We start from the raw sequence: 27,933 nt of genomic DNA, 5'->3' as shown, positions 1-27,933 counted from the left end.
AAATCGGATCCGACGACCTTGAGGTCGTGGCTATTTAAACTAAATTGACCCCTGGGAGTCTCGTGGTGACCTTGGTTTGACAATCAGAGGTCAAGGTTCGAACTGCTATATATGACGTTTCGATAACGTTATGACAATGTTGTGACAACGTTTTAACAACGTTGTGACAACAACCTGTATATGAAGTTTTGATAACGTTGTGACAACGTTGTGACAACAACCTGTATATGACGTTTTGATAATGTTTTGAAGACGTTGTGACAACGTTGTGACCACGTTGTAACAACGCCGTGACAACAACCTGTATATGACGTTTTGATAACGTTGTGACAACGTTGTGAGAACAACCTGTATAATAATGACGTTTTGGTAACGTTTTGAAGACGTTGTGACAACGTTGTGACAAAGTTGTAAAACCGCTGTGACAACAACATGTATATGACGTTTTGATAACGTTGTGACAACAACCTGTATATGACGTTTGAATAACGTTTTGATGACGTTGTGACAACGTTGTGACAACAACCTGTATATGACGTTTTGATAACGTTTTGAAGACGTTGTTACAACGTTGTGACAACGTTGTAACAACGTTGTAACAACGCCGTGACGACAACCTGTATATGACGTTTTGATAACGTTGTGACAACGTTGTGACAACAACCTGTATATGACGTTAGAATAACGTCTTGATGACGTTGTGACAATGTTGTGACAACGTTGTGACAACAACCTGTATATGACGTTTTGATAACGTTTTGATGACGTTGTGACAACGTTGTGTCAACAACCTGTATATGACGTAAATACAACGTCGAATATTGGTCGAAAACACGTTGTACAACGTCACGACCAATATTGACGTTGTCACAATGTTGTAACAACGTTGCGTGCCCGCTGGGTTACTGCAAAATTTTGAAATGCTTCGAAGATATTGTTTCTTTATATCTTTGATACTATGCCGTTTAGAAAATCGATTTCATGATAATACTGTGCTTTGGTTGAATAATAATTATTATTATTATTTCACCGGTACACATGTTTAAAAAAATAAAAAAATTATAAGTTGACGTATTCACGGCATAAGGGAGACAACTCCAATTTTCTAGAAGGGGGGTAACTCATAATTTCCTTGTAGACGTCGGTCTGGATGATGAAGACTTGTTTATAGGTGTGTTCTATTCTATTGTAAATAATATTTATGACTAAGATTATTGATACACAGGTTGAAGTACAACGTAAGTCAAAATCTTTTTTATTTTGGCTTCTAGTCAATACCTGTTTATTTTGTCTAGGAATTAGAATCGCCAGCTTTCATTTAACACAGCAGACATGCACCGTATTATAAGATTAGAGAAGGGTTTATTTTGTAGGCCTACCTATAATATGTCAGACTCATTTTTTGGGGTTTTTTTTCAAACCAGGATACATTACATTTCAAGAACTGTTGTTTTGAACCATCTACAAGTTCAAACTTACATGTAGGTGCAATAACTTGTGAATGTATGAGTGTTGGCTTTACCTAGTAATATGTGATTTTTAGTTCTATATATTATAGGCCTACCCGGCTTGACTAATTATGACCACTGATTTGTCTGCCACATTTTGAACCGTGATGTTCAGAACATAAATTGAATCTTGTGGAGTCTTGGGAATGTATTGAAGAACCTAATTAAGGTATAAGACAGTAGCCAGCTGTAATTTAAATTGCCTGAAATAAACTGGCTTGAAAGAACGTAAATCTCAGCAAACTTTTCAGTGGGTAGAAAGTGACAATTTTTGAAAAATGAATAGTCATTGTATAAAAATTTGTGGATTTTATGTGTGTGTTAATTTTAAGGTGCACCATTGTGACCATTTGGAAAAAGGGTAAACTTTTAGCTTTCGCTAAACACTGCTGCCCGTTAAAGCATCCCCCCCCTTAAAGCCTGTCCCCAAAACATAGCTAACACACAAAAAGGACAAATTGTCCATCATGGGAAATGTTGTGGCATGCCTATCTCGTCTTTGCCTGGTTGGTACAAAAAAGTGATAATTTAAACCACATTTCAAATCAGTTTCAGTTCAAAAGTATTAATGTAATAGGTTTACGATACATTACTCACATTCCTTATGTACTTTTTTAGTTCGTGTATTCACACATATTGACTTTTTTCTTTTACAAAATATATTTTATCATTTTATTTTCCAGTAAGTATTATCTAAATACACACAGAGTAGGTCTGACCTGTTTATCTAATCAAGATGGTGTTGATACATTTTAATGTGTTGATTTCATCTTTGTGTATTTTCTGCTTTTTAAAAAAAGGTAAGTATTAAAGATGCATTGTAAGATTTAGATATAGAGCTGGTCATTCTTGCTATAATAGTTCAAAAACAGATAATGCAAAATGAAGATATTGATAATTTCATTCAAATTACTTTATTCTGAGCAACGTTATCACTATTTGAAGTTTTGACAAGATGAGGCATAGGTTGTATATTATCGTAACAACGGTACTTGTTATTCAAGACTGGGCCTTGATTCGTCATTTTTGAATTAAATCATTAAATGGCAAATGTCTTTTAATCGATTTAAATCTCTGCCATCCAATGGCCTAAAGACCAGATTATGAGTATAGGTTTGTCATGTGAATAAATGTCTATATAATAGTTTATATCACATTTGAAGCCAAAATAAAGACCTGTAATGGGCAGATGTAACCTCTTACATACTGCATCTTTAAACTGTATTTTTAAAGATGGATGTAAGCTTATACCTGTCAGAATAACTTGCTGTCATTAATCAGCCTTTAGAAATTCTAGCAGTTTAAGCTCCATTTTATAAAACAATCTCAAAAATTATTGATAAATGTATAAATGGCACTATTTACGATTTTTTTTAAAATGGTTATTGCGAGGTTTTAGCGTACAGCAATTTGTTTAAATGGCCATAAAATGAAATATAATGGAGTTTAATTAGTAAAAAAAACACAACAGTTCTATGGAAAACAATTACTGTATTTTTAATCAGAGATACGTTTCTACAATGATTCTCTTGTTGTTTTCAAGCCCAATACTGATACATTCAGAAAAAATGAAATATATAGTATGTACAATCAAACATTAGTGAAACCACTTTATTGACCCTTTGAATATAGCAGTTGAATAGAACAGTTGAATATAACATCCTGGTAAATCAACAAGCTCAATGCCTTCCTCAGTATCCCCAGTGGTCTCATTCCGCTCCACTCCACTAACCCCTGAGTTCTTCCATGGGAGAGACACGTATTCAAATATCTGCCATTGATGATTGTGCTATTTTTATCGACCAAAAAATCGTTAAATACATAAGAACTGACATAAAAACATCTTTCTCATCGAAAAGATGCTTTGTGCAGGTCACTTCTTATATATTAAATTTCTTGCAACCTTTCTGATAATTGAGTGAACAAGCCACCACTGTTATGAACGTAAGACTCATTTGTTAACTGTTTTTTGATCAAGGGCGGATAATTTGAATATGTGGATACCCCATGGATGAACCTAGGATACAGTGGAGTAAAACGGAATGAGACCACTGGGGATACTGAGGATGGCTAAATGCTCTCCATGCCAGATTAAGAAACATCTCCTAAAATGACTGGCAAATATAAGTTGACTTGTTTAAAATGTCATAAGTGATTGAAAGTAACCAAATTGGAATGTCCTGTAACAAAGCTATCATGATTTTAAAATTCTAAAAAAATATGGAGTTAGAGTATTTGATTTGATATTAATAGTACATGAAGTAACTTTAGATTCATGACCATTAATCTGAAACCTACATGGCAGTTAGCTGAGCATTTAAATAGCACATATAATAATAGCTTTAGATTCATGACTTAATCTGAAACCTACATTGTTAGCCGATCAGCTGAGCATTTTAATAGTATATGTAATAACTAGAGATTCATGACTTAAAAATCAATGTTGATCATAATGGTATTAATAGTAATAATAGTATGTATATTAATAATACACTTTATTCACATAACCAACAATTATGCACAAGAGCAACAATGAACATACCCGGTAATTACTTTACAACATTACAGGATACAGGAATAGTCTGATTATCTCCCTTTACCCCTGAGCACTTTAAAATAATCTCAAGAAAGAGCCCCAACTTATGCTGCCCAAAGAGAACAGACTGCGTTCATCAGTCATTCCATTTGTGTTTTGTGTAATTGCATACACAATCCTACCGGTACCCATTTACAGCTGGGTATACTGTAATACAGGAATGAAGTGTCTTATTCAATTTGAGAGAGACAGAGAAAGAGAGAGAGAAATGTGGTTTAAGGTCCACTCCATATAAATTTGGTCATTTCGGGACTAACATATGGTTCAATTTTATTTCAATAATTCTTTGTGCATAGGGGTCTTGAGCAGTGGGAGGAAATCAGAGGACCTGGAGAAAACGCACGAGGTTGGACAGGCGACCCTACTCCTTGTCAATTACAACCAGGGAATCGAAGCCACGCCAACTGACTCAGTGACAGACCTTATGTTACAGCGCACACATGCTAACTATTCAGCCATCCAGCCCTCCTTATTCAATTAGAGTCTCTAACCCTACTATCTATCTGTTGTGCCAAATCCTTCCCTCACATTTGATGTCATTTTGTTTAAAGGCTCTGTGTCATTGGAATAATTTTTTTTGCATCAAACTTTTTTTGTATTTTACAGTAACGAGTGAATGTCCACCAGTTGGTGATTCAGATGAAACAGTTGTAAAAATTTATGATTACATCGATATGGAAAATTATGACAGGTTGGTAATCAGTTTGAACCCTCAGTGTAGTTAAACATTTCAGTGTTAATTCTCAAGGTTGAGACAACAACATTCTCCATGTTTTGTATTGAAATTAGCTTCATTTTAATCATTAATTAATTAGCTAAATATCTACAAAATATTCTTTCGGGAGCTAGATCTGTAATTATACTAAGAAATAATCTACTGTTATATTGACATGCGATCCCTGCATTGACCAAGAAAGTTCTTCTGGATTTTCCGACGTGGTTTCCCCTTGTCAGTGGTGCAGAACGGAGGGCCTGACAAGGACAGCTGTCTAGTCATGTGGATGAGACGAAAAACCGAGGTCCCGTGTATACATTAGAATGCACATAAAAGATCCCTTGGCAGTTGGAATTCGATATAAGAGTAGGCGATAGTGCCGCTGCCCGGGCAAAATTTCCCTCATAGCACACTGTATGGCATATGCCCGTCTTCATTAGCCCAGTATAGGAGCAGAACAGTAGGACGTTAAACCCCATTTCATTTCATTTATATTGACATGCCATATGCTATTGTTATATTCCATTCTGCTGTTTTTGATGTAAATTATACTATGTTGACCTCTATTCTCTTGTTTCATTGCTAGTATTATTTCTTGGTTGACAAATGAAATGAAATGAGATGGGGTTTAACTGCCTACTGTTCTGCTCTGACTGGGCTAATGAAGAAGTCCATACATCATACAGTGTGCTATGAGGGAAATTTTGCCTAGGCAGTGACACTATATGGCCTACTCTTATATCAAATTCCAACTGCCAATGGATCTTTTACGTGTATGCCAATGTGTACACAGATTTTGGGTTGATGAACACAAATAGTATTTATTATGAACTTATTGTAGAGCATTGAACAGTGTTAAGAAAGAATGTTAAAATAGCCTGCCTCAAGTCATTCCTTTTGTCTATTCATGGAACCTGGGTCTTGTTTCTGGATATTTTCATGGAACTTTGTACACACATCAACCTATTATAGTGTGGGCTTTTTTCTAATTCAGAAATTTCTCGAATTTAATAGTTTTTGTGCTTCCATTTTGCAAGATATCTTTATCAAACTTTGTACTTGCCACATGGAAAAGAATTAGACTTAGTTTTTGGGGTTACTAGCTAGGGCATCAAAAGAGTCTTCCTGATTGATTTATGGTATATTAGACTTTACAAAAATCTTAGGACTGTTATTTTTTTTTTTCCTGGTTATTTGGGACATCAGTCACATTTTTAGATATGCTTATCTGTATGAGGGGGGTTGGATGTCCGAATGGTTAGCACGTGCGCGCTGTATCATAAGGCCTGTCATTGAGTCAACTGGCATGGTTTCGAATCCCCGGTTGTACATGAAAAGGAGTAGTGTCACCTGTCCAACCTTGTGGGTTTTCTCCGGATGCTCCAGTTTTCCTCCCACTGCTACAGATCCCTACGTGCAAGCGAATTATTGAAATAAAATTAAACCATAAGTTAGTCCCAAAATGACCTAGTTTGTGTCGATTGGACGTTAATCCCCATCTCTCTGTCTCTCTCTCTCTAATCCCTCTCTCTCTCTCTCTAATTGGTAAAAATGTGCTCCTAATCTACCCAAAAATATGGTAGATCCATTCACGAATAAAATGTATATTTTGTCTATTGCCAGGAATTATTCTTCATACAATAATGATAGACGACCATTAGGTTATGATAAAGCTACAGTATATTTTGATAAAACAGACCATCCTGATCCATGTATTAAAGTTACTAACGCTGCTGGTAGAATGTTTGAAGTCATGGTGAGTTTTTGTAAAGTGAAATAATGTAACACCCTAAATTGCTGTCAGATTAATTGCTGTATTTTGAGAGATATTGAGGGAGATGTTAGTATATTGTTGTTTCAATAATTGTGTGTGTATGGGGGTTTTTAACAATGGGAGAAAACTGGTATAAACCTGAAAACAAATGGAGTAGACTTTGCGAGCGTTATGCGACATAACCATCTTCCAACCACATTAGAAATGAAATTGGGTTTAACATCCTTCTGTTCTGCAGCTCATGTAGAAGCAACCATATACATGTAGAGTAGAAAGAAATGGGTTTTAACAGGCATTTGACACAAACTAGGTTATTTTGGGACTAACATACGGTTAGATTTTATTTCAATAATTCGCTTGTGCATAGGAGTCTTTAGCAGTAGGAGGAAACCGGAGGACCCGGAGAAAACCCACAAGGTTGAACAGGTGACCCTACTCCTTGTCACATACAACCGGGGAATCGAAACCATGCCATGACTCAATGACAGACTTTATGATGCAACAAGCACACACTAACCATTCGGTCATCCACCCCCCACCATACATGGTAGATTGAGTGTCTGTTCTTCAACAGAAATTTGTTTATATAGTTGTGTGGGAGTGGGGTGTATGGCAAATGGCTTAACATGAAGCTGTAGAACAGTTCTGTCATCGGCATATGTTATGAGTGCAGTATGTATCAAGGAGTAGGTATGGCGGTCAAACCTCGTTGATAGTGTCTGGAATCCTCCCACGTCTGATCACTATGGAATATTAATTACCATATATTAATCCTGGAATGACCTAGTTTTGTATTAAGAGCATTTTATGGTCAGTTTTTGTCCAGTGAGTAAGACGTTGGCTCTGCTAACCTGGAGGTCCCATGTTCGATCCCTGAATTAGCTAAGAAAGTTCAGCAGGATTGTCATGTATGACTCTCTTTGGTCAGTGGTGCAGGGCAGAGGGCCTGGCAGAGGAAAACATGTAGTTGTTCTGATGGGATGGAAAACAGAGGTCCCGTGTACACATTGGCATTCACATAAAAGATCCCCTGGCAGTTGTAATTCGATATAAAAGTAGGTCCTAGTGCCGCTGTCCGAGTGTAGTTCCCCCATAGCAAACTGTACGGTGCATGCCCGTCTTCATTAGCAGAGTAGGACATTAAACCCTGTTTCATTTCATTTCATTGGTTGACTTGTAAGCCAAGGAGCAATGTGTAAAATGGATATCATTGTTTATGTGTTTAACAATTTGACTTGGCTCTGATATTGTGTAATTATTTATATTTACTTATTTTTAGATTGAAACTGTGCCATCAACAAAAATATGGTTAGTTTATACTTTAAATTGTTTGATAATCAACTTACTTTTTATCAGAAAATTATAAACATTTTTTGAAAATACCAATCAAAATACAGAAAAAAAAACAAATCAGTGCCTCATATAGGGGAGGTTCGTGTGTTTCCGGAGTCCAAAATGACCACTTTATATAAATGAGAATTTTGTTAAATACTAACCCGAACCCTAACCCTTTTTTAGAAGACTTAACTTGGATTCAATTTACCTATTACCCCTCTTAAAAGGGTTAAGGTTCAGGTTAGTATTCCCCAAAATACTTATATATAAAGCGGCCATTTTAGATTCCGGAAATTACCCGAACCTCCCCAACCGGTCTAAAATTAGAATCTCCCTATAATTTAATGACAAGTACAAGAGGGATAGTGCCTAATAAAACCTGAATTTATGTCAGACATGATTTTTAACCGGTGCCTTATTTCTACGCTTATGTAATTCGCTTTTCCTTTTTATCTTTCAGTGTGAAGGAAAGGAAAATTGATGAGCCCCTGTGTGATGTAATTTTATTTTCTAATTTTTCATCTTAATTGTAATGGGGTAGATTTTAAAGTGGTTGATGTTGACCTTGCATTTTTCATACCATATCTTATTTTTAAAGCTTACTTCATGTTTAAATGTACACAAAATAATTATTAACATTTAATTAAGAAAACAAAGCTCGATAACTTGGAGGTTCCTTGTTCGATCCCTTAGTTGACCAAGAAAGTTCATCAGGGTTTTCTGTCATGGTTCCCCCTTGTCAGTGGTGTACACATTTGCGTGCACATAAAGGAACTCTTGTCATTTTGAATTTGATTTAAGCGTAGGCCGTACTTCCGCTGTCGGGCTAAACTGGAGGTCACATGTTCAATCCCATGCAGTGTTGACCCAGAAGTTCATCGGGATTTTCTGGCATGGTTCCCCTTTGTCAGTGTTGCAGGAAGAGTAGGCTATAGTGCCACTGTCCCGGAAAGTTTCCCTGATAGTATACAGTATGCAGTATGCCCATCTTCATAAGCCCAGTCGGTGCAGAACAGTAGTATGTTAAACCCTGTTTCAGTTTCATATCTTCCGAACATATTTATGATTGTTTTTCTTATCGTGCCTTTAACATAATATTTTACATGTTTATTATAGGAGGGTTTTTTACGTAAATGTAATACAGCAGTTGGTAATACAGTATACGTGGAATTATTATGTGATAATTGTGAAGAAACGGATGTTGATATGTGGTACAGAATAAGAATGAGTGAAGTTGGTGGTAAGTTAGCTTTAGAGTGGAGCAGAGTGTCTCATTCTAACCTATCAAAACAAACAAGGGTTGGTGGTGGTGGTGTGGGTGGGGGGTGGGGCGATGGTGGGTCTCTCTGTCAATACAACCATTTTGTTTTGTGGACAAGCATCTAGTTTACAAGTGTTCAGAAAACAGCAGTTGTGTATTGAAATTATTACATCCACCATTAGTTTTCTAAAAATTTAAATCCATCCCATTACAATGTAAATAGTTTTGATGGTTCATTCCCATATCGACGACTCGCCGAGTTTTAGGTGAAAAATTTTGGTCGGTGTTAAGGGGTTGAGTGGCAAAGAACAATAGACCCAAGATGAACGATAAAACTAATTAAGAAGATAATATTGGGAGCATTTATTTTTTAAAAATTTATAACAACCTTTAACACATAACATAACACATAATTTTAACTTTTTGCACGCATAAAGTGTCCAATAAAGTGTCCAATATAGTCCAAAAATTCTAACAAATTCATTCTTCCTTGTTCATATCTATGTTTCGAATGTGAGTTGAATTCTGACAAAATTCAAATTCATGTAATTTAAATGAAATACATGTATATTTATTTTATTAATTAGTGAGTGAGTTGAATTCTGATAAAAATCATTTTAAGTGAACTATATTAATAATGACTGGTCCCTGCCTCATTAACGCTTTTAATCCGTTTTTAACCCATCAAAGAGTGCCACGGTCGACTTTCGAAATTCTGATGAGTCAGCGATATGGGAAGACCCCGTTTGGATAAAGTAATTCTTTTCAGGAGTACTGAATACATATACCATAATTGATTTTATTTTCAGATAACGATATTGAAAACTGGTGTTCAGTTCTCGAAACAGAATATCCAAGTAATCTTTTGGTTGGAAATTTACCGCCAGGAAAAAATCCATTTCAAAAGAAAGATGACGGAGATAATGGCAGTTCTTATGTAAAAGTAAATTTAAATGTCATGGTGTTTTTGGTGATGATTGTATTAGTAAAGATAAAATTTTTACTGGAGTAAATAACCTTGTGTTCATATACAAACTGTATTGTCACTAAGCACAAAATTATTTAATTATGCACCAGACTACATTTCAGTTGAATTGAAATCATATAACTATGCACAAAACTGCATGTCAGTCGAATTCAAATTTAATCTTTATTGATGATGGAAATCCATATTAAGTATTTTTTTAATAATTGACAACTTTAATAACTATTAGATAAGCCTACTGTCTTGGTTTATCAGGGTATATTAATATACGGGGGGTTGGATGGCAGAATGGTTAGCATGTGCGTGCTGTATCATACAGCCTGTCATTGATTCAACTGGCGTGGTTTTGATTCCCCGGTTGTACGTGACAAGGAGTAGGATCACCTGTCCAACCTCGTGGGTTTTCTCTGAGTCCTCCGGTTTCCTCCCACTGCTAAAGACCCCTACGGGCAAGCGAATTAATGAAATAAAATTAACCATATGTTAGTCCCGAAATGACCTAGTTTGTGTCGAATGGACGTTAAACCCCATTTCTCTCTCTCTCTCTCTCTCTCTCTCTCTCTCTCTCTCTCTCTATATTAATATACAACGTGTACGTTGTGTCACTGTGCAATGTATGCCATTTAGAAGTAAGTCCCTAATATATATACCCCCAATTTTGTACTCTAAATACATGTACCTTATGAAGGGACAAAATCAATCTCCTTATTACAATAACACTCCTTATTATGATATAACACTCCTTATTTACAAAATCCCTCACCATGTTCAAATTGGGATAATTGTTTTTAGGAGATCTCTTTTTAGTTAACCAGCAAAAATATAGAATTGACAACAAATTGATACAAAAATTAATTCCTTTTTTTTTTTTCTCAACAAAACATTAAATTTTTATATATTTACCAAGTTCAAAGTATCCAACTCCAAGGTTGTTAATGAGTACAGTAATAGTTGACAGTATTTAATTTATTCACCATACATGTATTTCACTAAAACATCGACAATCACTAGTATTTAGAGGAAAATGGCATAAGTTGTGTATCTTCATATTAAAATAAATATTTGTACGAAAAACTGTAGCACTATGGCCCTTGAGACAATTTTGGCTCTTTATAAAATTGTCTCTTCAATTTGGTCTGTAAAGTCAAATCATAAGTACTAAATGAACGTGGTTATAGTTGTTTGTAAAAAACAGTGATGTTTTAGTTAAATTATAATCATTGTCAAAATAGTCCACAAATTCTAGCTGTTTATTGACCTATGGTCGGTTGACCAAAAATAGGTAATGTTGCCTGTCTTGGTTGTGGGAAATATAGAGTTTTATTCCTTATATGGCGTGGAAATTCACGTCAAGGTTATTAAAGACCTGGGAAAGTAGGGGGTATAAATTAGGGTGTAGGGGAGAGCTAGATTAGAGCTCACCCAGAGATTCTTACCAGTCATTATATATTTGAGAACGAGGAACCTGCAAAGTTATTTCCAGTTTACTAATAAAGCTGTGAAATCATTGTTGCTGTAGTAATATTTACGATCACAAGGAACACAACAAATAAAGAAGTCCGGTAGTACTACAAAACATTCATTCGGAAACCCAATTAATAGTGTGTATCTGTGTTCAGATGTCTTTACGGAGGATATGTGTTTTAAAAAGATGACAATAGATCATTAAAAATTTCAAATTGAAAACAAATTCTATAGTATTGAGAGCCCATTTGAAAGTATAATATTTTTATATATTTACCAAGTTCAAAGTGTCCAACTCCAAGGCTGTTCTTCAGCCATTGAAATAGATTACTTCATACAGGTTATTTCTGAATTGACAGTTGGAAACAAGTAAAGCCTTCTCCCTGTTTAAAACCCTGCTGTCTCTCTGTTAAACACTCCCCCCTATGCAAAACCCTTCTCACTGTGTAACCCCCCCCCCCCTCCATCCTACTCTATAATCCCTATGTGAAATCATTCCCCCAAATTATTTCCAGATGGATCAGCTCACTATATAGTTCTAATAACTTAAAAAAGAGTTTTGTACACATACATATAGTTTCATGATCTGATTTTTTTATACATTGAATTGATATTTTATTTAAATTTCATTAAGTATTTTAGCAGTCGAACTGTATCTGTAAATATATAGGATCCTACTAAAATATCTGGGGATTTTAAATGTTGTTCAGGCCTGGAAACTAAACTTAGTTTTATTTTTGAATTGATTCCCAATAATTGATTTTTTAACATAACATTCAATAAGCTTATATCCTATTTAAAGAAGGCTGGTCCTTTTTGTTTTTATAAAATATCACACATTGAATTTATTGTTATTGAATATATTTTTTATGTCATTCCAAAACTGTTTTTACATTTACATAATTTTGATTCCATTGCACAGATCTTATATATCTATGGATATATTACTGATAAACTCATTATCTAATTCCTTTCTTGTGCTCACAAACCTGTTAAAGTTTGATTATTTTAGTTTGAAATGTTGTTACAATTGTGATGCAAATTAGATATGTTTAAAAGAAGTACATGTATAGTATAATTTGTCATTTTACCTAATAATGTTAATTATCCGAACATTGATATGTATATGTACATAAAAGTTTTAGAAAAACTTATATTAACTTTATTATAAATTATATCAACATTATCATAAATTATATCAACTTTATCATAAATTATATCAACTTTATCATAAATATTCACTTCATTATTATTATTATTAGTTTGTTTATTACTCATTGATGCATAATATGGTCAATTTGATATTACTTGTTGTGTGCAGTCATATCTCCTAAATTTGTTTTCATTTTTTTTCGGTGACAAAATAAATTGCAATTTACCAACTTTTTAAAAATAATAAAGCTCAGTATTTTTTGATATTTTTTTAGGTGTGTGTTGTTATTTTAAACATAAAAGTTTTAATTTTGGATATACCTTTATTTGATGGGATAAGATTCTGCTAAACAAAAATTGTCGTCGCCCCTGTCCGTCCGGACGTCATTGCACAATTTGTTTGTGGTCACTCTACAGGTCACAACTTTTATCAGATTTTGCCGAAACTTAAAATATAAGTTTATATCCCAAAGATCTCGGTTCCATTCGATATTGGGGCATATTTGACCATAATTTCCTGGGTTATGATCGCTGATTGCATTAAAAATCACGTTTCTAGCTTGTGGTCCCTCTTGAGGTCACAATTTTTATTCCATTAAAAACCGTTTAAATATATTACCGTTACAGCATAATGACGGCTGAGTTCGAATTTCGTGAAAATCGGACCGAAACTGCCCGACAAAATGGCCGCACCTTGTACGCAAATCTGAATTTGATGAAACTTAAAATGTATGTTCACAACCCAAAGATCTCGGTTTCGATATTCGCGCATATCGGACCGTAATGTCATGGATTATGGCCCCTGATTGTTTGAAAAATCGCATTTTTAGCTTGTGGTCCCTCTAGAAGTCACATTTTTTATTCGATTAAGTATATCACCATTACACCATAATGACAGTTGAGTTTGAATTTCGTGAAAATCGGACTGAAATAGTATTTTGATGAAACTGAAAATACACGTTTACATCCCAAAGATCTGGGTTCCTTTTGATACTTGGGCGTATCGGACCACAACTTCCTGCATTATATAGCCCCTGGTAGTACGAATAATGACAGTTGAGTTTGAATTTCGTGAAAATCGGACTGAAATAGTATTTTGATGAAACTGAAAATACACGTTTACATCCCAAAGATCTGGGTTCCTTTTGATACTTGGGCGTATCGGACCACAACTTCCTGCATTATATAGCCCCTGATAGTACGAAAAATCTCTCTGTTTTGCTTGTTCTCTGTCCATTTCTTGCAAAATGTGGATGTATCTTGAATGACAACCACTTGTTTTTAAACACAGTATTGCAAATATAAGTAACAAATTTTTTAATTAGAATAACAAGCGAAATTTTTTAGTTGGGTCAACTGATTTCTGCCCCAGTCAAAAAATCCCAGGAACCGGGGATAGTAAAACGCTTTCATTCTTTAGATATTGGATGATCGAGTCCATAGCTGTAACCCAGGATTGTTAGGGTCAAGGTCAACTGCAGATTTCGTCGAGGTTGCGAGATGTAAAACATTTAAACACCAACTTTTAAAGCTTTCAAGACGTCTCTGTTCAAACGTTATTCTAATAGTATACTAGATTATGGTTTGTGTTCGTGTAGCCACTAGCTGATTCATTACTGGGAATTGCCGATTAGAGGGGTCACAATCTGAAAACACGATTTTTCGTACAATCAGGACAATAATCCACGAGGTTACGATCCGATACCTGTCAAGATCGAACCCATCAGAGATCTTTGGGTGACCTGTAGAATGTTCAAAAACAAATTTAAACGGCCGGACGGACAGGGACGACATCATAATACGTTCACGTGAAAAATGATGGACCATCCCTTAAAAGAGACAATTGAAATTCTGGGTCTAAAGGCCGATCGGTGTTACATTGCATATGTCAAAATCAGATGTGCGCAAAATGTGAGACAAATCCGCCAACCCATTCCAGAGATTAAGTGTGGGATAAAGCACGAGACTGAGGTTATGCTGGGGAAAGAAAGACTGGAGAAAATAACCCGAGAAAAAGAAAAACTGAGGGTTTTTTTTCTGAAGTCTTTCTTCCTCAGCATAACCCAAGTCGAGGACTTTATCTTGCTATGTTTAAATGTTCGTAAATTGAGAATATCCCAGAATTCCAGTAAGAAAAACCTTATATCATGTTTTCTTATGATTTCGGGACTATATTTAAAATATAAAATTTCTAGTTCCCAAATTTGCTACGACCAAATTTCCGTCTCCTACGTTATCACACGTGTTACCGAATGAATGGATGACGCATCACTGGTCTATTAATAGTTACATGGGTTTAATCGAAATTGAAGACATTACACGTAGAAACTGTACAAAGCATCATAATATTCGTTTATTCAACCAAATCAATGTTAAAAATGTCACGAGGGGTAAGTACGATACATGTTTTCTTCTTTATGTCTTGTTTTAAATCAAAATCGACGCTAATAACATTTATGGGGTGTTGCACGTTTATGACGCTTTGGAGTCCATACAGGAAGTATTTCATACTCCGTTCAAGGAAATTTTGTTCTACTCTGAAACACTACTATGATATTCCTATTCACTTTACTTTGGCAAATGAATATTTTCACCAAAACAAACAAACAAAACGTTTTAATTAAATATAAACACACCAAACCCAATTGAATTACATTCGCAACAGTGTGTTAGGGAAATCCCCTCATTTTCTACTGGGTATTCCCGTTTAGAAACATTCAATCGGAAAAACCTCGGTATTTTCCGTACCATTGCTGTACCATTGCCGATATAAACGAGAAAGCTTATTATACTTTACTTTCGAGTGATGCTAATTCAACTGAAATGGGGTTTAGCATCCTAACTATTCTTCACTAACTGGGATAATGAAGACCGAATGATGGTCAATATAACGCGGTATTAATTATGAATAGTTTAGTCAATATCATTTTGCCACCAAACGCCCCTCGAATGGAATTTTTGAAGACCTTATATAACGAACATGGTCTGCTCATTACCACCCCTACTCTTGATAGTAATTATGGGCGATGGTTTTTATTTGATTGTGTTCGAATAAGCAAAAGAACCATGTAACTTCTAGTGGTTCTGCTTCTTGCCATTATTAACCCCGTAACCATAAAATATCGTCAAAACGGACATCAATTAAGCGTTTCGTATATGCAGGGTATTATAAGGATCAGAGTCCAGTTTCAGAAAGCAAAGTAAATCTTACGTATATGTAAATCGATTTTACAATGAAACTGGGAGTAAAACTATACTAAGCTTACGAGTACCAACATTTATGCATTTCATCAAATGCGTCCCTAACGTGTGTGCGTTTGATCATAAGATCTGTCATGAAGTTAAGCGGCATGGTTTCGATTTCCTCTTGTATGGCAAGGAGTAGGGTCGCCTGTCCAACCTCCTGGGTTTTCTCCGGGTCCTCCGGGTTTCTCCCACAGCTTAACGTGCAAGCGAATTATTGGAATTTTGTTATGAACAAATTAAAAAATATCCTACAAGACAATGCGAAAGTAATTAATAGTGCCCGATTCACAAATGACAAAATAATAATTGAACTGTTCATGTATTTCGCCGAATATAATTGGTTTGAAAGTGCAATAATTTCTTTTAAAATTGAGCGCAAATCATTTTATATACATTCATATTACATCAATATGTGCTTCAGACCAATTTTCGTTTTTTTAAAAAAGTTCCAATAAATAAAGACATACGCCCTTAAAGTGCATTTTGAATTATGTACTTCGTTTATCCTATGAGGAGCATGAGCGCGATGATGATAAGGGACCTTTGCTTTTACTACTGTATCTGTGCATGGCTGGGAAAGTTCTCTCTTGAATCAAGGCTGTTATAAAAAAAAGTAAAATATTAAAATATACAATCTTTTATCTTTTATTGTCAAAGCATTACATCGAATAATTCTTCTTGTTTTTTTTCAGATTCAGAAAGTAAATATTGATGATGACAATGATGATGTTGATTTTATGGAAATCGATGATGACGATGATTCTGATAATAAAGAACGAGATTATATGACCATTGAAGAGCTACAGATTCGACGATTTCTGAATGAACAAAAACGACAAATAGACAAAATAAAACAACAACACGGTGGACTGGGCAAAGCGATAGGTGAAATGAAAAGAGATTTGGGGATAGGGAATGACCAAGATAGTATGAGCAGAAGGGATGAAAGGCGCCAAGATTTAGAACTATTGCATCGCAAAATGGCACAACTTGAACAGCGATTTGGAAGTAGGGGCGAACAGCAATTTAGAAGTAGGAACGATCGGCAATTTAGAAGTAGGGACGAACGGCAATTTAGAAGTAGGGACGAACGGCAATTTAGATGTATGATCGAACGACGATTTGGAAGTAAGGACGAACCTGAAACAACAGGCTGATGATTCAAGGTCTAAACATCTTGACTTGTGTGCCCTAATAATACAACTTAGTATCCAGAGATATAGACAAATGTTATTGTTTACTGCAACAATTTTAAGTTACTTATTCAGTTGCCATATTTCTTTTTGTTTGTGTTAGCATGTCCCAACATTTAGTTAATTTTCTTAAATATTAGCATAGCCCGATATTTAGTTAATTTTTCTTGAATATTGGTATCTTCTGATATTTAATTATTATTCTTCAGTAATAAAATTACCCGGTATTTAACCGTTTTAAATATTGGTACCTCCTGAGATTTAATTAGTTTTCTTAAATCATAAATTCACCCAGTATTTAATCTTTTTAAATATTTGCATTGTCCAATTTCTGCTCAGCTATAAATTCGTATAACCAAGATGATTAAATTATTAGTATATAAATTTTTATATGGAAAATGTGTATGGTATATAATAAAATATAAAATCTTTAATATATTCATTTATACACAATATACTATGGTCACACAGGAATCGAAATGAAATGAGGTTTAACGTCCTGCTGGGCTAATGGAGACGGGTATACGACAGTAAGTATACTATGGGGGAAATTTTACCTCAGCAGTGGATCTTATTTAAAATTCAAACTGCGAAGGGTTCTTTTACATACAAGCTAATGTGCACAAGGGACCTCGGATTTTCGTCTCATCCGAACGACTAGTCGCTGTTTCTTGTCAGGCCCTCCGTAGGAAGTGACTCCATGTTTCCAAAAAATTGTATTTTTAACCTTTAAAACCAATATTTTGATTCAATAACCATTATTTGTTACCTTTTCAAACCTTTCATTTTGAACCTAGAACAACAGATAGCACAAATAAAACACACAACAAACACATATCAAACATTAAAATTTTATATTGAATTGTTGCCGAAACATAGCCAATTTATTGACGACAAATTAACGTTTGTTTACACTAAAGCGACGTTTATTGAGAGATAACCAATGGCCATGAATGCCAATCAATCCAAGAATACCATTAATAAGTAGCCTACCAGAGCTTAGACTGTTGAATTTCTAAAGCTGAAATGAAATGAAATGGGGTTTAACGTCCTTCTGTTCTGTTCCTATACTGGGCTAATGAAGACGGGCATACGCCATACAGTGTGCTATGAGGGGAATTTTGCCCGGGCAGCGGCACTATCGCCTATTCTTATATCGAATTCCAACTGCCAGGGGATCTTTTACGTGCATTCCAATATATACACGGGACCTCTCGTATCATCCGAAGGACTAGACAGCTGTCCTTGCCAGGCCCTCCGTTCTGCACCACTGACAAGGGGAAACCACGTCGGAAAACTCTAATGAACTTTTTCGGCCAATGCAGGGATCGAACACCCGACCTCCGGGCAATATGCATATTCAACAGCTAGTATGATTAAGTTCAGATAAATGACGAGCAATACTAGGCTTATATGCCTGCTTACATATCATTAAAATTCAAAATAGTGCATATCTGTGGTGGCATCCGCAAGTAGATTAAAGTAGATTTTTCGGCCAATGCAGGGATCGAACACCCGACCTCCGGGCAATATGCATATTCAACAGCTAGTATGATTAAGTTCAGATAAATGACGAGCAATACTAGGCTTATATGCCTGCTTACATATCATTAAAATTCAAAATAGTGCATATCTGTGGTGGCATCCGCAAGTAGATTAAAGTATTTTATTTGATTTAAATTGCAGATAAACAAAATTAAAAGGTTTCTGGTCGTATTCGATCTTTAATACTTCACGGTAGAATATTATGCACTCTTGGTTGACCATTTACATTAGAGTTATGCACAATAAAAGAGTCTCAGGGCCTATTATATTATGTGACAAAGTGATCTGTACATCTCATCAAACTGAACGATCATTTGGGTACATAGAACTTAATGAACTCTGTTAGTTTTGATAATATATGATATTGACGTTTCACCTGTGTATAAACATCTAATTAATTCAATATGTCCTTTACAAGCTACACATGATCTGTGTATAGCACTCGGCATAACTTTAAAGAGAATGTAGTAGTGGTCAGTTTATCATACCTTGACCTGACTATATGATGATCACCCTTGTCTCTTCCCTAATTGTTGAACGCTATATAAGCAGGCGTTTACTGACAGTAAGTCAGACTTGGAATAAAGCTCCTCCCGAATTATGTCTATTTCATTTTCTTAATAAAGGTCTTATCAATTATGCGGATCATCTGTTATCTGTAGTGTTACATTTAACGTACCTACAGATCCGTGCTTCGAGACTCTAAAATCCGTGTTTTGAAAAAAAAATGCTAGGTATCCTTATGAATCTGAAAAGATTTGTTTGGAGGGGGAAACTAGAAGGTTAAAATTTTGAAAAACAGACTCCCGGCCCGGAAATGCAGTCTGGTAGTATTTCAGGCACTGATTGTCGAGGTAAATAGATCTGACTAGATACCGCCTGCCGTCTGACCACTAGTTTATCCGATCAGAGTGAAACGTGTCAAACGAAGGAACTTAATTCCCAACATCGGCGTAGCGCCATCATGAGCGCCAAAGTATCGAGCCCTTACGGTGGGTATGGGGACCTCCCCCAGAAAATTTGAAAAATGCAGTCTTACAGTATTCAGGCACCGATTGTCGAGATAAATAGAGTTGACCAGATACTGCTTGTCGCCGGATCACTAGTTTGGAACCCCCTTTTTTTTAAACTGGTTTATTTGCGACACCTTTGCGTTTAGAGGACATACTCAAGCAGGCTCAAAGATCATTGTGGTTTTTAAATAATCACACTATTAAACGGTCACCATGATATAAAGTTCTACCAATAAAGATAGTTGATCAGGCACAACAGCTGTGATATATATATATGAAAATCTATGATGATACTACTATTTCATACATTCACTAACGGGATAGTAACAAATACACAGGTAAGTAATAAGCCTCAACATCCTTATTGAAATATTTGTGCTTTTTCAAGACTAGGAGACATTGTAGGCTTTTCTGTTAAAGTGACTTTGCATAAATTGCATTTTTAGAAAAATATCAAATTTCTCATGGCTTAACCCACGCCAATATGTACCCAGATTAATTACATAGGCCCATATTTTCGAAAGTAGATGAGAGCTAATCATAGAGTTATTCTCCGATTTTCTGGCCAGTCTTATTCTGGAACGCTGACTAAATTTTAAACTAAAATTTGATTGGCTGAATCATTGAGTTAATCTTTGTTAGAATACCATAAAATGTGATATTCTGGAACATTGACTTGTACTTAATCTTTGACTAAGTTACCCCAAATATTAGTCATCTGGGGTGGGGGTGGGGGGGTAGTTGAAGGGAGGATAAAGTGCATGGATATGTCATTATGATGCATTTAGTTATGCAGTTATGAACCAAATAAGCATGAAACAACATTTATTATGAAATGAAATGGGGTTTAACGTCCTTCTATCTGCACCTACTTGACAGTTTGTCTTCAGAGTATTTTATCAAGGACAACAGCACTACGGACTTACTATACTTATTTTGAATTCCGACTGTAAAGGTTTCTTGTGGCTTCACGGGACCTCGGCTTTCGCGTCTTCTGTTCTGCACCACTGACAAAATCCAGATAAACCTTCTCGGTCAACAACGCAAGCGAACACGAGAGCCCCTGGTTAGCGAGCCAACGTTTTACCCACTAAGCTCCCCTTATTTATTTTTAAACCGTAATTCACACATTCTCTTCGTATACCCAACTTACGATATCTGTCTATAATTATATTTGCTTTCGACTCCCCCCCCCCCCGCCTCCGCCCTCATCAATTGTCGAGCCGCAAAGGATACATGTTCTTGATGCAACGACCTGGATTTACAATCATGATATGATGTACGGAAAATAGCCCGCGGTCCTCCTTGTTTGTGATTGACCCACCCACCAAAACTCTGGCTACGGGCCTGTTCACAAGAGTGGCTACATGATTTTTCAAAATGGCATTCGTTGCAATAAAAGAGAGGGAGAGAAATTGTGTTTAACGTCCTTTCGACACCAACTAGAGCATTTCGGTACTAACATATGGTTCAATTTTATTTCAACAATTCGCATGCGCGTAGGGGTCTTTAGCAGTGGGAGAAAACCGGAGGACTTGGAGAAAACCCACGAGGTTGGACAGGCGACCCTACTTCTTGTTACGTACAACCGACTCAATATTAGGAACTGAAATTTTGAGACAAGGTAAATACACCATTCCTGACAAATAATGATAAATTCGGATATTAATGGGGAAGAATTTTCTATTGTAGTGAAGACAATTACCGACTTTACGATTTACCCAATACTACCCAATACTACCCAATACCACCCAATACCACTCCACTATCACCACATACTACCCAATACTACAAATCATGGTGCCAAATGAGCATATTACTTAATAGTTGACATGAAAAAATGAATATAAACATTATGCAAATGTTTTGTTAAAGCATTAATTTTAAAATAAATACAAACAATCGAAACTAACTAGGTAATTTCGGGACTAACATACAGTTCAATATTATTTCATTAACTCGCTTGCGCCTAGGGGTGTTTAACAGTGAGATGAAACCGGGGGACCCGAGAAAACACACCATGTTTGACAGCCAACCCTATCAAATGGAAAGAGACAGATTGGTCATTTTGGGAATAAAATATGATATATCGTTATACTTGGTTTTCTTATTTTAAGTTTGTCATCTTGGAAACCAAATGCAAAGCTAAAGAAGATGATTAAACCGGGTAGCAATCTAAAATCTATTTACCGGTTGTATTGGGGTGGTATTGGGTGGTATTGGGTAGTATTGGGTAGTATTGGGTAAATCGTCCCACCCGACAATTACACGTCTGCACCTCCCCTTTGTGAACTCATTGTGGGAAATGTGACGGATAACAACTAATGAAATTCATTGTCCCAATACTAAAAATTTCTACAATACCAAACATTTCATACTCTTATTTACTTTGTGAACTCAAGGAGATCGTCTGTGGGACATGTGACGGATAACAAGTACTGAAATTTAATGTCACAATACTAAACATTTCTACAACACCAAAAATTTCATATTGTAATTTAATTGGATGTCTTTTTACACGGACCCGCCTTTTCTCCCTGCTTACACTCTACTGATCCCTTTGAACCCCAGATGGGGAAACACGGTTCTCAAACACAATGTAATGTTTTTGTAATCTACATCCTGTAACTGGGCCCTTCCGTCAATAATAAACAAAAACTCTTTAATCAATGATTATATGAAATCAGGGATTTAAATGTTTGATTTACAATCATATTTTAAAACTTAATCTTAATCGTTGACGAAGATAAATTCTAGTCTAAGGTTAGCGAATCTGACTTTTGAGAATGCCAAACTTAGTCAACTACTAATCCCTAATCCCTAATTAGCTAGTTACTGATTAGACCTAATCAAAATATAAAGGGTAGATAACCTCCGGGTATGGATTCAGTCGGATTAAAACAGGTTCAACAAATAGTCTTCGCGAAAAAGAGCAGGTAGCATCATAAATTGGTGGAATGTTGGTCCATAATATCTTTGTAGCTACTGAAAGGAATTGGACCATTTGTGGACCGGTATTCCTATTAGAGATTCAATGTTTGCAATATTGTAGTTTTCAACGGTACGGAGCCACTGTATCAGTATAACGGTTGGAAGGGCTAAACAAATCTACAAAACAAGGGAAATTGGGACATAGGCCAATCTAGAGTGTGATCAAAATATAATTATCACGTTAGGAATGTTATTTCCTTGCTCCGCTCAGCAGGTCATTTACCGATATAAATATGAAGCGCATTTTCGAGTTTCTGTTTTATACGTCCTTTGCTCGAATTCTAACTAAGGGTATAAGAAATACAAAGTTGTCATAGTAATAAGTTACCAATCTTACATGAAAACCCCAAAAGGTACAAACAAAATTTTTCTGTCGAAAATGCTACGTGTATAAAACCCCTTCGTGGGGAATCCTACGATATTGCTAGATGGTTGAATGGTGAGATAATAATATGATGATGTCCATGACACGAAATACGAATATCACAGTTAATGAATCTCATAAATTGCGCATGTACTCCACATCGGCGCGTGCTTTTGGTTTCTCTCTGTTTTGTTGTTGTTGTTGTTTTTTACTGGGGATGGGGACTTTGCTAAAAAGTCACAGAGATAGTGTAGTACCATGGGTCTTTTGTTAGAGCGGACAACAAACTAAAACCGGTCGCCACATCCTACGTATGACCCATGAATCGTTTCTTACTACATATCGTAGTAGCCTTGTGATCGTCTAGTATTTTCATTTGTCGCCTCAGCCTCCCCTTCTTTTTATCTATCTCAGTTAGTTAAGACGTTTGTCTTACCAGGAATAACAATACAGCAGTTCCTTTTTACATTTTATATATTAAGCTGCTTACATATGGTGCAATGCATAATATAATAAAGTCTTTCTTTCAAACCCCATCCAGCCAGACTCCCTGGGGCGAGTCTGCTGATAGAAATTGCTACATCTTATGGTCTAGGAACTCAGATGGTAATCTCTCCGGAATCTAATGAAAATCTGTCTTAAAGTTTTGTCAGGATTTCTTTTATAGCACCCATATTGACATCACACACAGACTAGGCTATTCATGACCCTGAACCTGTACAATTACTGATATGATTGGTTACTTAAGCCAAATGATGCAATTAGTAAATTTCCGATCACGCGTGATCTGGTGATATTTTGTTGACACATAGAACCAGCTATGTTTTGATCCTATAACTCTTTTTATGTGTCAACCTGTCACTCATAGTTTTAGTGCATATTTAGTACAATTAGCCAAAGACATTAATTAATACAATATAATGCCATCATTAATTATAAGAACAAGAATTCTAGCAATATTGTTACAATAGCCATACAATGCGTGTAAATACACCCATGTCTCGACAGAATCTTATGCGAAAGGAAAAATTTCAGCAGCTAAGCCTTCCGGCACAAGGCAAAATCTTTATAGGTATAATATCGTTGCTGAAATTCAATGGGCCTCTTCGCGCTTCACTAATTTAAATAATGCTCATATTTTTCATACAGGGCGAGAGAGAACTTTCGTCATTAGAACGTTCACAATGTTCTACAAAGTGCAAAGTCTTATAAGGGCCAAAACCCTTGAAGTTAACGGAAGTTGTTGAAATGCGATTAAAAAGCGGCGTATAAATCTCACACAGATCGGACGATCACAAGTTTATTGAAATTCAATTGGGTTTGTAATCCTGTGACCCCAATGCTTCATTCCAAATTATGAACTATTTTGTTAAAAACCGTTGCTCAAAAGGGGTTTTGGAAGACGGGGTATATTAACTCGGGCACGGAAGGTCGTAGAACGGTAGCCTTCACAGGCCAATAGTTAACGAACGTACGGACAGGGTACACTCGATGGGACAGTTTGTGAGCGTATAAAATTGGTTTGAACCCCGTCAATGTAATATGGATAACTCGCTAATATAAATCGCATACTGTTGGATTTGCACCTAATTGTTTTTTCCCTGGTATTTATTTTCTTTATCTTTTTTTCAGTGGTAAAATATTTCGAATTCGCAAGAAAATATCCATAAACAGAGTCACGTTTGGAAATTGTATTACTGCCATAGAATTATGTGTCGCCGGAATGGAAAGATGAGATCGTTTGCATTTGTATCTGCTGTTGTCTACATCATTATAAACACGGTCTTATTCATGGTAGTTGACCGAAATGATTATCTGGGGGATATCAGCAAATTAGACCTATACGTACACAGATATGTTGTCAATCACCAACAACCAACATGGCCATTGTTCAAGCCTTGCACGAAAGAACATGGTCAAAATCAGACTAACCGAACGTATGTTTGCAAGTGGATTAATGACTCTCGTTCAGATTCAACAGGACATTACGTCATGTATGGGAGCGAGTTTGCTGTACTCCATGACGTGATCATTGATCCATTTCGTGCAGCTGGTCGAGCGGGCGGCGAAAATATGTCTTCTTTGTGGAATCAGAAAGAATCGGAAGAATATTTCAAACTGAAGAAATCTTATTTTAGATTAAACTGTCGAAATTTGCCCCACCATCCGTTCAAGGGTCGAAAACATTTAAACGATTGGTTTAAGAGCGTGACGTGTGTTGCAGATCTAAATTCGACGATAGCAAATCAAATCAACGGAATAACAATCGCCGTGCAGCGATATGAATATGTAAACCTCTATCAAACAATGACAGATTTTTATAACGTGTTTCTAATTATGATACTTTTTCAAATACCCCCCGACACTATTAATATATTATACATAGATGGCCACCCTGCTGGTACCCTTGACGTCACATGGCAACGATTATTTGGTAAAATATACCGTGCAGGTCGTATGGCAAATGAGACTAAGTTTGCGAAGATGATATGGAATATACAAAGCTATAACTGCCCCCTTCAGAACTGCAACTTGCGATATGTGCCGTATTTAGAAAGATTTAGAGATTTTTTCCTTTTTCAACATGAAATAACTAACGCGAAGGTGCTAAATTGTTCTAAGCTATCTGTGACGATAATTTGGAGAAGGGATTACGTCGCTCATCCTCGAAACCCATCCGGTGTTATCCAGCGAAAGATCAAAAACGAAGATGAATTCTTGGAAAGCGTTACTAAACTATTACGAGGCCACGAGATTAAGGCCATACAGTTAGATACACTTTCAATGGCAAAGCAATTAGAATTGGTTTCGGAAACAGATATTCTTGTTGGTATGCATGGAGCGGGGTTATCCCATACATTATTTTTACCTAAACACGGAGGTTTAATTGAACTGTTTCCGGCTTACCATAAACAGTGGACTAGTCATTTCCACGCCATGACTAAATGGCGTCGTCTACATTACGTTTCGTGGAAAAATGAAGACCCTCGTAATGAATATCCCAACAAGAAGACTTATATTCCCACTACTATAGCTATTAGTCAGACAAAAAAAATGGTAGAAAAACTATGCCCACAAAAGTTGGTGTACGATCCTTGAAGCATCATAACAAGTTTCCATCTTGAAATATAGAGGGGAAACAATTAAATAGTTAAATGACAAAATCACATATATCTTAAAAAAAAAACTTTGTCTTTTCATTCAGTTTTATCAACATGGTAATGGGTCAAATTCTGAAAGACAGCTACTAGTGCACCTTTTGAAAACTGTCTATCTACCTCCGATTTATATTGGACAAATATAGGTATGTTTAATATGCACGTATTAAGGGCAAGGTAAAGTGACAGAAATTATCACAACACCTGAAATAGAGGGTCCACACAAAATCATTCACAACAGCCTTAGTGCCTGTATTTTGGTATCTAAATGTGCTTGAGATGATACTGAACAATAAAAAATGAAAGAAAATCAACAATAATGACTCTGGAATTTGTAACTTGGAAAATATAAAGCAAATATACCATTCAACACTGCGCAGCTACAGGGTACACAACACAAGATGGGAAATCACAAAGTCTCACACAGATGCCTGAATGAATACACTCCAACCATCAAGAAATATTGAAAACTATCTTTGTTTTAGCACACCAAGTCCATATAATCAAACTTTTCTTTCATTTTTCTCCAGTTTTTTTCAAGGGACTACTTTAAGATTTTTTGTATGGAGTACGTTCATAAACATCATCTGGATGAAACATTTCGGGTCTATATGGAAAATAGTAAATACTGTATCAATATTTCATTGAAACTGCTTTTGTTTTAAGCTAGTTTTATAGGCTTAATGAATACACATTGTTAATATTTTTATGACTTCTTAATTTACCCTTCGAAACTATGTGCCAGGAAGCATAAAGATACACTGACAATTAAACATTGGACGTATTTACTAAGTTTTACAATAAAATATTTTATAATAAATTCTATTCAATATTTATTTATTCGCTCATCACAGTGTTTAATCCTTGCTAAATTGTACACTAATAGTCAATAATTGAATGGGGAAATGTACAAAATAAATCAGAGTATCAACAGAGAGACAATATAAAGTGATGAAATTGAAATTTTCGTGTACAGTACATGATACACGCGGGTGTACGAATTAAATGGGTATTGATAGTGTATTGTGAGTAATATAATATGTTGTTTTTAGTGTTTAACGTCCGCTTCCACCGAAGGTGATATCACAGACAAGTCTTATTTTTCATATCTTATTGCACGCGCAGGGATTTCTTTCAAGTGGGAGGAACCAGGGAGGAACCAGGAGTACCCGAAGTAAACCAACGAGCTTGAGAAGGTGCCCCAATCTCCAAGTCACATACGCTCACACCAGGGATCGAAACCACAAACGCAAGCCAGAAGTGGGAGGAAACCGGAGGACTCGGAGAAAACCCACGGGGTTGGACATGCGACCCCACTCCTTGTCACGTACGTGCAAGCACTTTAAACCATTCGCCCCCCACCCCCTGAACCACCCAACACACACCGAATAACACATTATATAACTTTAGTTCAATTATTGGCTAGGGTAGAAAACCATGATTACAACATACGAGGTTAGGTAGACGATACTATTATTTGCTACTTTCAAACCTGGGGCTGACACGCTTCAATTTTAAAATTAATAAGGGTTCAAATCGCAAAACCAACTGGACTAGTTTCTTCTGTAGTATTTCAGTTTTTATTCTCTCTATAGGTAGAGAAATATAATAGCCAAGGATTTCATATCGCATT

At 35.9% G+C, this 27,933-nt stretch overlaps 2 protein-coding genes and 1 long non-coding RNA gene across 3 annotated transcripts; all 3 read left to right on the top strand.

Moving 5' to 3' along the window:
* Nucleotides 1-1,120: 1,120 nt before the first annotated feature.
* Nucleotides 1,121-13,038, top strand: LOC126827675 (uncharacterized). The gene is made up of 8 exons (XM_050557125.1): nt 1,121-1,238; nt 2,192-2,308; nt 4,711-4,795; nt 6,443-6,575; nt 7,873-7,901; nt 8,389-8,425; nt 9,045-9,168; nt 9,999-13,038. The coding sequence occupies exons 2-8, from the start codon at nt 2,245-2,247 to the stop codon at nt 10,199-10,201; spliced, it is 675 nt and encodes a 224-aa protein (XP_050413082.1). The 5' UTR covers nt 1,121-1,238; nt 2,192-2,244; the 3' UTR covers nt 10,202-13,038.
* Nucleotides 13,039-15,046: 2,008 nt separating this feature from the next.
* LOC126827873 (uncharacterized) lies at nt 15,047-17,663 on the top strand. The gene is made up of 2 exons (XR_007682893.2): nt 15,047-15,180; nt 16,729-17,663. It is a non-coding gene; the product is annotated as an uncharacterized LOC126827873 (long non-coding RNA).
* Nucleotides 17,664-25,215: 7,552 nt separating this feature from the next.
* On the top strand, nt 25,216-26,275 carry LOC126827925 (uncharacterized). The gene has a single exon (XM_050557506.2). It carries the CDS (start codon nt 25,216-25,218, stop codon nt 26,239-26,241), a length of 1,026 nt encoding a protein of 341 aa, XP_050413463.2. The 3' UTR covers nt 26,242-26,275.
* Nucleotides 26,276-27,933: the final 1,658 nt, after the last annotated feature.

This window comes from Patella vulgata, chromosome 7 (assembly GCF_932274485.2).
Source record: "Patella vulgata chromosome 7, xgPatVulg1.2, whole genome shotgun sequence".
In the NCBI taxonomy this organism is placed as follows: domain Eukaryota; kingdom Metazoa; phylum Mollusca; class Gastropoda; family Patellidae; genus Patella; species Patella vulgata.
This window is presented reverse-complemented; position numbering and strand designations above follow the sequence as displayed.